This window comes from Apostichopus japonicus, chromosome 9, assembly GCF_037975245.1.
Source record: "Apostichopus japonicus isolate 1M-3 chromosome 9, ASM3797524v1, whole genome shotgun sequence".
NCBI lineage: Eukaryota > Metazoa > Echinodermata > Holothuroidea > Aspidochirotida > Stichopodidae > Apostichopus > Apostichopus japonicus.
In genome coordinates, this window is record NC_092569.1 from 1,679,653 (window position 1) to 1,695,508 (window position 15,856).

The 15,856-nt window shown below is 37.4% G+C and overlaps 2 protein-coding genes across 3 annotated transcripts in view; both read left to right on the forward strand.

The window, feature by feature from the left end:
- Nucleotides 1–9,150, forward strand: part of LOC139974144 (transmembrane protein 65-like) — a 31,554-nt gene extending 22,404 nt beyond the window's left edge. For both annotated transcript variants that reach the window (XM_071981084.1, XM_071981083.1), the window contains exons 6-7: nucleotides 3,462–3,567; nucleotides 4,523–9,150. In XM_071981084.1, coding sequence (XP_071837185.1) covers nucleotides 3,462–3,567; nucleotides 4,523–4,633 — 217 coding nt within the window. In that variant the 3' untranslated portion in view covers nucleotides 4,634–9,150. The remainder of the gene's footprint in view (nucleotides 1–3,461; nucleotides 3,568–4,522) is intronic.
- A 415-nt stretch (nucleotides 9,151–9,565) lies between these two features.
- LOC139974147 (replication termination factor 2-like) lies at nucleotides 9,566–15,779 on the forward strand. The gene is made up of 7 exons (XM_071981091.1): nucleotides 9,566–9,874; nucleotides 10,462–10,556; nucleotides 11,187–11,268; nucleotides 12,167–12,303; nucleotides 13,380–13,458; nucleotides 13,745–13,858; nucleotides 14,389–15,779. The coding sequence occupies exons 1-7, from the start codon at nucleotides 9,806–9,808 to the stop codon at nucleotides 14,710–14,712; spliced, it is 900 nt and encodes a 299-aa protein (XP_071837192.1). The 5' UTR covers nucleotides 9,566–9,805; the 3' UTR covers nucleotides 14,713–15,779.
- The last annotated feature ends 77 nt before the right edge of the window (nucleotides 15,780–15,856 follow it).

Here is a 15,856-nt window from a genome sequence, read left to right on the forward strand (position 1 = left end):
GAGTCAAATTGTGACAAACAAAAAACTTAAAAGAATGTCTTAGTTGTCTAAAAAATTACGAGGGAGGGTCGCGCACAATCACCGCAAACTTCTCGCACAGTCACTGGCAAATTACGGCCTCCACTAAGCAATTTCAGTACCAGCGGCAATAACCAAAAATCCCCACAAATCTCCGACCACATGGTAGCCTAACATCACACTGAGTCAACATGGAAATCTAACCTAGCCATCTGTTTATTCGCTCAGTTGTGTCGCAAATAAAGAATAAAAATATCCATGAAAAACTTCAATCTTCGACCACATTTTAGCCTAACAATCACACTAAGTCATGGGAAATGTAGCCTAACCATCGGTTTGGTTTGCCCCCCAAATAAACTTTAGTAGAGTAGCTTTGTTTACACACTTTCCTTGCTGCTATCGTCGCGCGCATGGTAGCCGAACACCACACATAGTCAACGGGAAAATCTAGCCTAAGCACCTCTCTTATCTACTGAAATTGTGACGCAGTTAGCTAGAACTAAAATATCCGTGAAATACTGCAACCTTCGACCACATGTTAGCCTAACAGCCACACTAAGTCAATGGGAAATGTAGACAACCATCGGTTTGCAAAAAAAAAAAAAAAATGCGTAGCTTTGTTTACAATTTCAATTTACTGAAAATCGGCAGTTGTTTGGATGGTATGTGCCAGTGGCGGCGGAACCGGGGGTGGGGCTTGGGGGGCTCAGCCCCCCCAATAAAAAAGTTGAGGGGGCAAATGCTTGATTAGCCCCCCCAATATTAACCAAGGCTCCGAAACGTACATCTGCCCATTTTTCAATGCATACTTGTCGATCTGTCCGATGCACACGTATACTCTATAGGTGTAAAATGGACTGCTGACGCCCTTTTCAGCTTTTCACTACTTTTTACTTATTTGCGATTTTTGACTATTTTATTGCGCTCTCATATACCTATTGACATTTGTCATATTCTGTCGGTGTATTTTCCGACCAAATGGCGACGACACCTATTTATTCTCCGTTTATCTGCAAATTAGCAAGGCCCCGGAAAGGGTCATTTCCTGCAATCTCGGGAGTATCTTTACTCAAAAATTTTCTGTACGCTCCGCGCCAACCTGTGGTGGCGCTCCGCTTAGATAGTGTCGAAAGCGCCCCTATAGACCATTCTTGCCCCCCCCGACCAATACCCCTAGCCCCGCCACTGCCCTTATTACACTCAAAAACGTCTTTGTGAGTATACTACGAGTAATAGCTACTCTCTTAAAACACCATCGAATATACAAATTACAATGTTTTTACAGACTTTACGTGCAATCTGAGAAATTGCAGGCTTGAGACTCATATTTTAGGGCCAGGTATTCGCAGCATAAAACACTCGGGAAGTGCCGTTTCCGGCCATCTGGGGGTTTGAAAAAACCCAAAATTTTCTTGTACGCTCCGCGCCAACCGATGGTGGCGCTCCGCTTAGATAGTCTCCACACATTAGCCCCCCCCCCCCAATAATTTTTCCGTTCCGCCGCGCCTGGTATGTGCTATGTCTTAGAGAGGGAATGTTGTATTTTACGTACACCGTTGCTGTGGCAATGGATTTTAAGGTTTTAACTTTGATTACTTTTCAGCAGTATATAATGGTTTCGTATTTGGTGGTGATTTCATCCACACATGTTGTTTTCTATGTGTTTCTACATGTTTACTATTTCAGTTGCTAGGTTGTTGGTTTTTCGTTATATATTTGGTGTCTTGACATTATTTGCTAAACGATCGCAAATTTTTGCGATTAAAATTTTAATGAATTTGCTTTAAGGTCGCAGCACTAGGAAGAGGGAAATTGTGCTTACTTTATCCTATTAAATGCTTACAACCATTTCCTTAAACAGCATGTTGAATTTTAGAAAAGAGCACCCCTAAACCTTAACAAAAAAAACCTGGTAAATTCATGAAGAGGGTCGTTTTTAACTTTTCATTTTCCAAAATTGCCCCCAAAGCCAAATCTTAATTTCTACCCTGGTTGTAACAACAGTCGATCAGACACGGACAGTCTATAGGCCGAGTGAAAATGCATTGCTGGACGTTCGCATGTGAGCTGTACAGTAGTAAACAATCTAAATCCTACCTACCTGAACGATAAATTATTTATCATTCTAGTTGGTAGGATTTACATTGTATATCATAAACAATACTGTTTGTATGCGGCGCACGTGTAGCGTCGTTACAATTCGGATATATCACGTAAACACATGCATGCTGTGAACAATTTTGGTGGAAAATTTGGAAGGAATACCAAGTTTTTTGCAGGACTTCCAAAATCTTTGAAAATTTTTGAAACTGGTAGTCCCACGGACAACCTTCTCAAATACCTGAAAATCCAACACTGATCATGTCTTTATATACCCAGCGTACACACTGCATTAGATGTTTTATGCCTCTGTCTCACAGAATGTCTATATTGTTAATGATAAGCATGTGCTTGAAAACATAAATTTGGTGCTTGAAAAGTGCTTGAAAAGTGCTTGAATTTTGTTGTGAAAAAAGTGTACGAACCCTGGAATATTCATTAATGCCTGTTGTAAAAGTCAGCTGTTGTGGTATGAATATTCATTAATGCCTAGTGTCAAAGTCAGCTGTTGTGGTATGAATATTCATTAATGCCTAGTGTCAAAGTCAGCTGTTGTGATATGAATATTCATTAATTCCTGGTGTCGTCTTTAATTAGTTTGGTGTAAGTATACTCTAGTATTCTTGTCTTATATTTTATTTAGTCGCTCGTACTTTTATTATTGTCGCCTGATATGTTTATTGATATTTTTCTTAATTTTTTTACATTCTCCTCATTAAATCTGATTTAAGCTCAATTATCCTCCACTGGTTGAGATGGTTGATGAAACTACTATAACATGTAAATTGCTTCTTTTGGTGTAGTGTGCAGCGAATCACTTATCTGGTATGGCAACACAAGTTACTATTCAAATATACCTGAATTGCTAAGCAAATCCAAAAGATGTACGGCAGTCTTGTACACAAAACAGTGTTTACAGTATTTTTTTAACGGAATTTTTTATTTTAAAGGGATGGGACAATTATCATTCAAAATGTAAACACTAACTTATTCCCTGATATGTTTGGTAGGGGTCAGCAGAGGTCAATGTGTGAAAAAAATTGAAAGTGCTTTATCTTGAGAAATTGCTATTTAGAGAAATTTGGACATTATCCATATGATTGTCCTTGGACATTCTGGGTGGGGGGGGGGGTCAGTAGGACCACAACCCCTTCCTCAATTTCTGTTCTGTTTGGGGGGGGTTCAGTAGGACCATAACCCCTCCCTCAATTTCTTTTCTGTTTGGGGGTGGGGTTCAGTAGGACCACAACCCCTCCCTCAATATCTTTTCTGTTTGGGGGGGGGGGGGTTCAGTCGGACCACAACTCTTCCCTCACTTTCTTTTCTGTTTATTCTTTTTCTAGTCTTGCTGGATATGTCGAAGCTTTCGCTGCCAAGTTCGGTATTCCTTCTCCTAACCTCAGTTTGGAACAGTACGATATGAGAGGATCTAAAATTGCCTCAGCCTTGGTGAGTCTTTCTAAAGGGACTAGATATTTAATTGAATTGTGTGAAATAAATATTCCACATTATTGTGAGTTAATTTCAAAACACTTAGCAATTCAATTCAATGCACATTTTTGCATGGATTTAATACTAAATACTGAAAAATGGATTAAATACTAAATATTGAAAAACCTCTGTATGAACAAAGAATAAAATTGTAGGATTTTTTTGTGTGGAATGTTGAAAGAAATTTTTGGTTAGACAGGATTTAAGCCATTGACCTCAGGGGTACATGTTCTGCACGAGTCCTTAGTCAGTCAATGTTATATGTTTTTAGCCGTTGGTTAGAGGTGATCCCTATATAGCAGCCATTACATAACTGGATGGTAGGGAGGCAAGGGGAGTAGGGGTGGCCAAGGGAGGCTACCAGTGAGAAGCCAGAGTACCTTCCATGTAACCAGATATCATTCCCAACTTTCATGTTTTTCCATTTAATATAACTTTAATTTGGTGACAATACTTAGGAGGATGTCTTGTTTTGATCAATTTGTTAAACTTGCAAGAAATTTGGTGACCGAATGAAAGCAACTTCTTTTATGATGATGCCTTGCTCAAAGTTGAAGATTTGGGCTAAATTTATTCCTTGACTGACAGGTTTCAATCAAATTTATGATGAAATACCAATTTAACTCAAAAAATGCTTTCAAAGCTACCAATCTAAATTAATAATTACGACAGAAAACCTCTGCCACGTAATTAATGTCTTGTTTTTAGGTTTTGTCAAGTAAAATTTAATATCATTTAGTTTATAGTAGAATTTTTTTTATACCTTAAAAAACACTTTATAAATTTATAACATGAGAATGGTTAATATCATGCATGTTAAATGCTCATCATAGTCAACAACATATTAGTACATCTGATTCTGATGATTGTACAAAGAAAAAATGCATAATTTTCCGGACCCGTTGTCTTTCAGGGTCGATGTATCGGAATCGCTCTCGGCTGCCTTCTAGGAATGTTCCCGTTGTTCTTCCTCAAGACGGAATCTAAAGAAGAGACAGATTCTACAGAAGAGCATCAAGAATAAAATCCAATAGATTAATATCCTCGGTAACGATATCGATTTAAAAAAATTAAATTATTTATGGTAAATTTAGATTAAAGATGGTCGTGGCATGAACCCGAGCTGCCGTATTCATTGTGTCTGAGGGATAGCAAATAGCCTTGTAGTAAATGATCCCTCGTTTAAGGCCCGGTCACACTACAGCGATATTTTATCGGAATACGGTCCGATTTTTCCGATTTTAGGCCGAAGAGTGAGGTTTGTGGTAGTGAATGTAATGAATGCAGTGGAATATTCGAATACCTACTTCAAATCTGAGGGGTTCTAGAACTGACTACATTCTGAAGTGACGTCACATCGAAAAACGATAAAAATCGGAAGAGAAATCGGATAGCTATCCGATAAAAGGAAACGGAGTCAATAGCAAAAGTTAGGAGAGGGCTATTCCACATCGGAATGGCTCAACAGATAGCAAATCAGGTCCTTTATCACTGTGGCTAGAAGACCCGAACGGAAAACAGGCTGTTTCGATTCCTCTGGGAAAATCGGATAGTATTCCGATAAAAAATCGGTATAGTGTGACCGGGCCTTAAGAGGTAAGTAATTCTGTTTGAAGAGGTCTGGTATCTTTCTATTTGTTTGTAAACGTTAACTTATGATCTCTTGGTACGATTTTACATGTGTCATGTATTCCCTAATGCTTCAGCATTCAATTATAATCCCTTGTGTGTATGTTTGTAACCCATAGTTTTTTACATCTCCTGATCTCCGTAAAAGAAAAGTCCAGGTCAAAATTTCTTTCTGATATGTTAAAGAGGAACATAATCTCAGCATTCTTTTGAAATTGCATTCAATTCCTATTTACCGTTTTTGACGCGTGATAAGTTTGTTGTCACCTTCGTGGTATCTTTAAACAACAAATACGAATACAACAAATGGGTATCTCTGTTGCCATAGCATTGGTTGCCATGGTGAACCTTAATGTCCCAAAAGCAGGGACTCTTGTGGTGCGACACTGATGGTGAGTGAGAATTGATTGTCTCTGGTGCTTTTATCTCACCCTAAGTAAATTTTACAATGGCATCAAAAATATATCCTGATCATTACTATTCTATCGTGTTGAAAATATTTCATAAATGCAGGCGATAACACTTAACAAATTTAGATATAGTGAAGAATATCCACAGAAGAAAAAGGTAGGGTGGAAGAAATGGTATTTTTAATGATTAAATTGTAAATATCTTTTCCATTTCCTGGGGTTAAATTTTTCACAGAAGTTTAACCCTAGGTGTAAAAAAGGAAACAGCAGTGCCAGCAATTAACTTGGTTGTCTATGATGCTCTAATCACAAAAACAGAGCACTAGTTCATTAAGCACTGTGTACTAATTACAGAGACCACACACGGCTTGCTTTATAGTTGTGACATAGTAAGTAAGGAGCGAAGGGTACAACTGTAATTGTTTATGATGGATTCATTTACAATAAAACGGCAGGCATTTGTTGGTTTTATCGTACTTATAACAAGGAAATTGCCAAACTTCTCTATGCAGTACTAATGACATATGAAAGGCATGGCTTCGTTATTGATGATTTACTAATTACAGTAAAACAAAAATGAATCGTAATTATGTAGTACTGAGTTCAGAGAAAATAAAGAACATGTTTTATTTTTTTTATTTTTTTATCCAGTACTAATCACATATGAAAGGCAGGACTTGGCTACAGTATTTATGTCAAGGAAAAAGTTTTTATAGTTTGAAGAAACGTATTTGACTATAGTCTATCTACTTATAAGGATGTGAAGTCTGCAGTGACATTTAGGCCTTGAGGTGTTTGCCAGTATTGTTGTGTGTGCTATTGTAATCATTTTGAGAATGCGCCAAAAAGAGAATCCTGCATGCAGTGCATGATCAGGAGCATATTTACTTGTTTCATTATACCTTGTGTGTGTATACTAGTGGCATGATGCCATGGGGCTGAGAGAGGCTGAATCCTTGAGCCATAGGGGCCCGTAACCTTGCTCACTTTAGGACCCCTAAGCTTGCTCACTTTATGGCCCCCCCATCACCTCCCCTCACAGTCCCCCAAGTATATTGTTATGCCGCTGGTGTATACCATGTTGTTGCAAGAAGACAACTGTTGTTGAAGTACACTCTGGTGTACTTCAGTTTATTGTCCATCAATCTTCAGTCATTTAAAGGCACTGAAGACTCGCCCCAAACCGCACTACAAAATGCAGACAGTAATAAAACGTGATACCTTGTTATCTTTAGCTGGACCTGAGATGTCCATCGCTACATGTATCGTTTATACAATGTGCGGTGGGTATTGACTGCAGCTGTATATACTGACTGTACACTAGTGTCTAATTACCGAAGGTAGCAAGCTGTGTGCGCATTTTCTGGGATGTATGGTGGTGTCTAACACTTCTGTTACACCTCATTCGAAACTAGGTCAGATTACCGGCATTAGACGTTTCTTTTTGCATGAGTCTTCACTCCCTTTAAATGCTGCTGCCTCTGCTTTCCTTCGCACCTCACATTCCTCGTCCTACTCTTACAGTCTTACTATCTACCTCTAATCTCTAGTGATCGAAATGGATGGCATTAGCCACCAGATTAATTTTGATATGTTGTAGACCAGTACAAAACACTGCCAGGTTGTAATTCTGTAAACACGGTTTAATTTTTTGAGAAATGAACCTATAAACAGCTGCTGAGGGTCATCAGTTAAAGTGACTGGTCTCTATAGTCTAATAGACAGACCTTGAGGACAATTCCTTGGATGCAAAGCAGAACTCAATTCAGAAAACATAAGACTTTTATAGCCTCCAATGACATGTTTATAATGTAGTACAAATTGGTCAAGGACAAATTGTGTTGTATGTCATCCAAAGACACTCTGTTGTTTATATAAAGTTAAAAGAACACCTTTTGGTTTGAGTTGTTAGACTTTATCAAACAAATTTATTAACTTTAACAACATTTAGGCCTGTGCTGTACTGAGGAGTTAACCTCATCATTGTATCCTTAAAGGAGCTTCCAGGGACTTAACATATGTTGAAGGTGAATATCTTGAAAACAAGAATAGCTGTAGAAAATTTACTTTTTTTTTCTTTTGGTCTTAAACTATGATATATCAAGATGACAATTCTACCTACATTAACTTTATTAAAAGTAGCAGATTCTTCTAGCGACCTCATGTGAACAGTTGGATAATTTTTCAATCCCATATATGCTTGCTGAGATTCTTTAGTAGACATAGTTGATCCTGAAAAGTTAGGTTGGTAAGCTTTCAACTGTCATGGAAAAGTCATGGAAAGTCAATCGCCAGACCTGGAAAAGTCATAGAAAAGGGTAAAAAATGTAAAAAGTCATGGAATATTGAATTATTTTCATGAATTGTTTTGACCTAAATGACTTGGTTTTTTTTTTTGCATCCTGAAAATTGGGCAATTTTAGAAGACATTTGTATTCTATGAAAAAAAAGGTATTGGAATTTGTTAAATTTGTAATGGAAAAAAAGTCATGGGAATTTTATTTTCAAGAAAGTGTGGGGGTGGAGGGTTATATATAGTGTGTGATGGCGACTTGCCAACTACATTTGTTTCCATCTTCCTGTCATTAGACCTATCCTTCACATCATCATGTAATTAGTTTAATTTGTGTCATGTCTTGTAAACTAATAACAAATATTTAATCAAATATAAAAATTCCTGTGAAAGAAGTTGATTGCTTAAAAATATTGATGGAAATTTCAGGTAAAAACCACATCCTCATAGCATTTTGTATTTCAAAGGTATGAATTTGTCAAATTTTGTAACCTTTGGGGAATATATATCTGGCAACGTTACAATTGCATGATGTCATCGTGGCAATGGAACTGAAAATGATTTTCAGATTATCTTTAAAACATATCAATCATTTATCTACAGAGGAAAAATGAATAGTTCTACAAACAAAAAATTGCATTTCAGTGAAATTCTGAATACAGGGAACATAAAAAGCATAGCAAGCTTTCTAAATGTATCACATTTCGATAATAAATTGAGAAGATGAGTTGAACAGGTAAATTCTTTGAAAGAAAAACTTGTGATGACATTGCAGATCACCTATTTTGATCATTTTCCTGGAGCAAGGAAGGGTTATTTATCTCGAATTAGGGACAAGATATTGATATGTTTTTTTCCCTTCTTTTTAACTAATAGTATAGAATATTTCTCTCTTTAAGATAAGTCTTACATTGTCTGCTACAGGAATATCCTTAAGAAAAAAATTCATATCTGCTATATAAAACCAAATGACAAATTATTTAACTATTTAGCATTTCTGCCAATGCCTAATCACCAAAAGTAGGTCTTACTTTCATTCCTTAGTATGAAAGTACTTTTATTTCTGTGCAATAAATTCACTTCCATGTAATGGTCTTGTCTCTTTTGGTATTTTTGGTAAGAAGGGAATAAAGAGAATGTACTGGCCGTTAATTGTTATGTTAATGACATATATATGTGAATATGAAATTAAACTAAACCCTTGAAGAAGGAAGCTTGTTGTATTTCTTTGACTCAATTTACATTTATATCTTTTGTTATCTATATTTAAAAATTTAAGTTTTAGATTGATAAATTCTCCACTTTCCCTCAATCATGTCCCCTCATTTCCCTTGCTCTCTTTGCAAAATATGTTTAACCAAAACTACGTATAAAGTTTTGCCCTTTTTAAAGGTCAGCACTGTTGTCCCAAATATGCTAGAATTTTTCATATAATGGTCACGCATACCAAGACTTCTCCAAGAAGTTCACTGTTTTCTTGCAATCCTTTTGCCTTAACCAAATAGTTATAACTTTAACTGATTTGTATTCCACGGATTGTCTGGAATGATTTGGACCTCTTCGAATCTTTTGGCAACTTGTCTGAAGATAAATGAAAACGCGGGAGAGTGCAGGTATGTGAGGTACATATTGGAACAATTTGCGAAAGATTTTAGATAAGTTTTGAGACTGGACATTAAATTATTCCCACCACCACCATTTCCCATTCCCCAATAACATGTGCGATAAAGCAACATCCTAGTTTGGCCTAATGTTTAGGCCGTTAGTAGCACTTCGTATCTAGTCACGCCATTCTGTTAAAAACGCCGTACGCTGAGTTTTGCAATACGCAGTATTTACGAAGAAAGTGAAGAGTAAATCAACCATGGGTGGAGATGGAGGAAGCATTCCTGGTAGGCAAGACCTTGTGAAAACGAAGCGAAAGCCAGAAAAGGTAATGAAGTTTTTCACTTTGAAACTTTCTGCATTTATCAAGAACTTAACAGTTAGGCCTAGCCTATGCACAGGCACTCGTAACGTTATGTAGGTGTATTGTATATATACTCCGTGTTTATATACTATACACCTACATAACGTTACCAGTGCCTGTGAGCCTATGTAGCCTAGAAGACAGTTCCTGCCTATGGCCTATCGCTAGGCCTACACTACAGTTTGACTAGTAATATTAATTATTAGTATTACTACTAGGCCTCGGCTATAGGCTAGCTAATACCAACGAAATAGTGGTGTGGGACATGTTACATAGCTTTATAATTAAAGAAGAGTTGTTGGAATTAACAGCAGTTTCAAACCCTTAGAGTTAGCCACTAAAGTAGGCCATTTAATGTCAGACTAAAAGCATTTAAATTATATAGTCTTGGCAACGTAAGCCTTGACTCTTTTATGTAGACCGCTTAGAAACATTTCTATCCTTTGAATTACAGACTCAATATTCCATTCATATGCTTCATTTCAGTGGTATGTGGAATCCTTTAAAGCTTGATTTAATGTAGTTCTTTGTAATCATTTTGATGTCTTCAGGCAGAACGTCACGTGGAGAGAATAGCAAGATGGCTTCATTGTGCAATCACGCAGGAAAAGTTGGGACCGCCGATAGTCTCATGTGAATTAGGAAGGTAAGATAAGCCTAATGGGGGAGAGGAGGTGGTAGGGTGGCCTCCCTGGTGGTAGGAGATCTAAAGTGTATGACATGTGTTTACCAATTATCAAGTTTTTCACATGGTTTTCCAATGTAGTGTTTCCATTAAACTGCTACTTTTTAAAATCATTCTTAGATTTTTCATATTTTATCCAAGATAAAATGCAAACAGCATATTCATTCTGATTTAAATGTTGAAAGGAAACAACTTTTAATTATTGATTATTAATTAACCAAAATTAATTAATAAATAATTAAGCAAAAATGATATCTAAACTATAGGGAGATGACTGGGACCAGTGAATCAGATGTGTACATGTTTAGTGGTGTAGTGTGCTCTTGTCTTGTTTTGATTAGAAGCAATATGAAAACCCCTTTGGCTGCAATATTCTTTTAAAGACAATATTTGTTATTTTCTTCCATGTGGATCTCTTCTGATTATTCTAAATTTCACTCTTATAGTCAATATCATATTGAGGGAACCTCATTGCTTATACTGATTGATTTCCCTTAAAATCAATATTTATTGAAAAGTAAAGAAAAATTGAATATATAATTACTTAAATTCATGATAACTGAATGATCTCTTTCTCTTTATGTTTGGCAGGTTGTACAACAAAGAGGCGGTGTTAGAATTCCTATTAGACAAAGGAAGTTGCCAATCAGCCCAGCACTTAAGAAGTTTAAAGGTAAAAAGTATAAAATGCAAACATGTACTGTTATATCTACTCTACGCTACATAACTTTAAATTTTTAAGTATATATAATAAATGTCAGGTCCTCATACTCGCTCTACTTTGTGTGTACTATGTATCCCCCTCCTTGCAGGGTATAAGGTGTTACTTTTATATATTTATGATGCAAAAAGCAGATAAAACCTAATCATGAATAAATGAACAACAAGAAATTTGTGTGTTACTTCAAAACTATATCTCATTATATGACACTTTCAGCTCTGAAAATGTCTTAGTCATCAACATTAACAAAATTAATGTAAAAGGTCAGAAACCCGTAGGAAAGTGTGGTGGATCAGTTTGAGCAGCAAATTTAGCAAATCAAGCAGGTTCATTAGCCTGGCTGGGGCACAGGGAGGGGGAGGGGGGACATGCCCCTCTGTGCAGACTATTGTACCCTTGTCCACATCTTTGTCACCATGATGGGTTCAAAACTTCACAACAGTTTTGTGTCCCTCCTTCAATTGCTAACTGTCCACCAACTCTGATTGCTTCTAAAAACACTTTTAATTCAATTTCATTTGGTATTGCGACATACATCGTTTTGATGTATGACACAATTCAACAGGGAGATGTATTTGCTCAACATTAGCTGAAATGATTGTATAAAAGATGAATGAATACAGATATTTCTTCGTCATTTTCAGTTTCTGCCATTTCTGAGAAAATAATAGCAGAAATATTCTGTCCCTTTTATGAACTTATGAAGTCATTATACAGTTGTTTGATTTATTCTCTGACATAAAAGAAATGATATAAATTATGTACCAATCGAGCAGTTTTGAAATCACTAAACAATTATTCTTTCAATGAAAGATTTTGAGCAATCTCATTTTTCATTTACCTCTTATAGGACTTTAAGGAGCTGAAACTGACAGATAATCCTGCTTACAGAGGTCCAAGTAATGATAAAGGTGATGCATACAGTGACAATCAAGCATCTTTGTACGTCTGTCCGGTTACTGGCCTTGAAATGAGTGGAAGATACAGGTAGGAGGACAGGGGCTATGGAGCACGTAAGGGGGAGGGTGGTACATTCCCCCAGTATCGGGAAAAACATCAAAGTTGTCCGTTTGTTTTAGAAAAAACATGCTTTTTTGTTTACAGCAATTGACGACCACAGGAACCAGTGGCCACTTTTCAATAGGGAGTGGCCCCTGGTCCATGAAATCTTTAAGTTCACCCCAGTATCATATCTTATGAGAACATCTCAGCGGTGTGCATGTCTTGTTGACAGAGGTATCTTCCAAAGTGACTAAATTTCTGGCATGATGAAAACCAGCTGCAAGTATTTTAGCAGCTTCCTTACTTGTTACTCTGGATATATCATAATGTTTAGTTGGCCGCATCAATGGGGTCATGAAAACCTCACATGATGGACGGGACAGGGCTGGTCTGTGCTCTTTATAGTATAGCTCAATAAACAATGTGGATGTTGAAGCATTTTCTTTTGAAAGTCTGTCTGGGACAGTAAGACAGTGACACAGACAGTCTACCTAGTTCACCCCGGTATCACAGGACAGGGCTTGTCTGTGCTCTTTATAGTATAGCTCAATAAACAATGTGGATGTTGAAGCATTTTCTTTTGAAAGTCTGTCTGGGACAGTAAGACAGCGACACAGACAGTCTACCTAGTTCACCCCGGTATCACAGGACAGGGCTTGTCTGTGCTCTTTATAGTATAGCTCAATAAACAATGTGGATGTTGAAGCATTTTCTTTTGAAAGTCTGTCTGGAACAGTAAGACAGTGACACAGACAGTCTACCTAGTTCACCCCGGTATCACAGGACAGGGCTTGTCTGTGCACTTTATAGTATAGCTCAATGAACAATGTGGACGTTGAAGCTTTTCTTTTGAATGTCTGTCTGGGACAGTAAGACAGTCTACTTATGCTGACACATAAATTTAAACTTTTGCTCTTGTAATCTCATACTTGTCTTCTGTAAAACTGTCAAGATAGAGGGTGCACGCATCTATTTCAAGATGCCTAAACACTACAGGTACGACATGAGTATATGCACCTTTTAAGGTTTTCATGATGATGAATAATGGTGTTTCTTTGCAGGTTCTGCTTTCTGTGGACGTGCGGGTGTGTTGTATCTGAGAAGGCTATCAAGGAAGTCAAATCAGATGTGTGTCATAAGGTAAGAGAGGTCAGGGGTCAAAAACATTGTGGGCATGCTCTGTTGATATGGTGAATGTATTTAAAAACAATTTTGAAGAGATCAGTTGAAAACATCTCCATTTGGACAGGGGGGGATTTATTGTCAATTGAAACAAAAGAGAACATTATACAGTAAGAGTTTGATGCTGGTGAGAGTGACAACGAAGAATTACATTTATTTGATAAAGGTCTTATCTAGTTGATGATTGTCGTTTCTTTTTCTTGAATTTGATCACTGACAGCTTTATCTTTAACTTCACTTGCAGTGTGGGGGACCTTACATCCCCGGTGATGAGATTGTCATCAATGGTACGGAATCAGACATTAGTCTACTGAGAAACAAGATGTTAGACAAGAGAGCCAAGGCAAAGGCTGAGAAAGTAGGTACCGCTAAATGATGTCCACACCCCATCACTGTTCTCCTCTCCTGTCCCTCCCACCCCCCCCCCCATCCTCATCCTCCTCATTGTGTATCCATCTCTCTCAACCTGTGGTACACAGAAAGATTGGGATAAATATTTAATTGACCTATGTGTTCTCAAAGCAGTCTGAAATGGTCTAAGAGTGCCATTTTGGGCCAAAAAATTCCTTTGCTCAACCCCGCCTTTCGTCAAGAACAGAACGAGAAGTGCAAGGATGTTCATTGAAAAGGAAAAATGTTTTTTGGAGAATGGTGACAATGCTCACATACAGCAATGACAACATCTTCAACAACAACATCAACCACAATAACATCATCGTCACATCAACATCAACCACAAGAACAAAACTTGAAATCTCTTTCTAGGTATAAATTTCATGATAGATACATATTAATTTGGTCTACACCTTTGTTAACGAAATGGATGCTCTTTAATTTCATCCGTTTACGTTTCTTCTATTCACGTTTCTTCTGTTTCACATTTTGCAGAAAGCGAAGAAATCTCAGAAGCGGAAACTGGACGAGAAGGTCGTTGATGGAGTTGACGAGAAATCTGAATCAGTGGAGAGCAAGTCACTGCAAGCAAAATTTCAGAAATCTTCCAAAAAGGTAGAACAGCATCAGCAAGGCCCGTCTGTCTCCAAGGGTCCGCAACCTCTGGCCGCCAAAAGGGACGCTCAGGGAGAACGCAAGCCAGAATTTGACGCAAAGAAGAGCAACGTTTACAAATCTCTGTTTCTATCAAAGGAGGATAAGGATAAGAAGTCACCCTGGGTTACTTACAACCCTTACTATGCCATGTCTGCGCCATGATGGAACCAGTTGGCCTGGCTTATTGAACCGGAGAAAAATGAATGACAATATTTTGTAAGGCCAAAGTCACCCTGGGATACTGAGTACACTTACTGCCATGTCTGGGGCATGGTAGAACCAGTTGGCCTTGCTTTTTAACCGGGCAAAACTGAATGAGAATATTTTGCTAGGCCAAAGTAAACCCTGGGTGTACTTTTAAGGCCCTTACTGCAATGAATGGACCATGGTGGAACCTGGCTTCTGTACCTGAGAAAACTACGGACAATACCTATTGAAGTATGCAAATATGGCAACCACATGTTTTGCATTGCTGTTTAGCAGAGGTTCTAAATAGATTTTGATTCGGCCTACTAAAACCAAATCATCATTTTTAGTTTTAAACAATCACAGCTTAGCCTAGATTCAAGCTGTCTCTACGAACAGAGGAGGCCAAGTAAAATTGAAATGACACGGTCTTTTCAAAATTTGTGTATACTGCGGGGACCGTACATGAAATCCGGGGACATGCTTTTAATATGGTGATAACACATGAAACCTATGCTGGCCCGATCTGGGGACGTCTGATCACCTTATGTTAGAAGTTTCTAAAAATGTATTGGATACTTCAACTGTTTGTTTATTCTTGTTGATACCATGGATTATTGTATGAAAAATACATAGAAATTATTAGATTGAATAATTAAAGAAGTTATTAGGTTCACCTGAAATGTCATTCACATTGTGTTTGTATTATATATTTGTTTCTGTCAGCATGTACATCAAATCACAGATACTCGGTAATGATGAAGGTATTTGATGATCACAGTTAATGTTATAGGACATTCATAGGATCAAGTCGGGTTAAAAGAGAAAGGGAACGCATCATTAAACTTAGCAGTGGTAATATACTTGAATCTGAGGGGTTTATTAAAGGCATTGGGCATGGCAAGGGGCATTATTAATGGCATTGGGCATGGTATTGAATGTTTGAAAGGCAATTTGAAAAGCAATGAAGATAGTTAAGTTGTTGTCCTTTGTCTCTACTACATAAATTCTTACACAAGACACAATAAAGAACAAAATCCAGATTCTCCTCTGTCACGTCTTTAATATGCATTCACAGAATAGGTTATCGTTCCGTATTCATCGCACGTAAAGATTTTGT

What these genes read in the sequence shown, in the direction of transcription:
- LOC139974147 (XM_071981091.1), top strand. Translation starts at nt 9,806, where the DNA reads ATGGGTGGAGATGGAGGAAGCATTCCTGGTAGGCAAGACCTTGTGAAA. An exon ending in CGAAGCGAAAGCCAGAAAAG is followed by an intron (nt 9,875 to 10,461) that starts GTAATGAAGTTT and finishes TGATGTCTTCAG; the next exon opens with GCAGAACGTCACGTGGAGAG. An exon ending in GAAATGAGTGGAAGATACAG is followed by an intron (nt 12,304 to 13,379) that starts GTAGGAGGACAG and finishes GTTTCTTTGCAG; the next exon opens with GTTCTGCTTTCTGTGGACGT.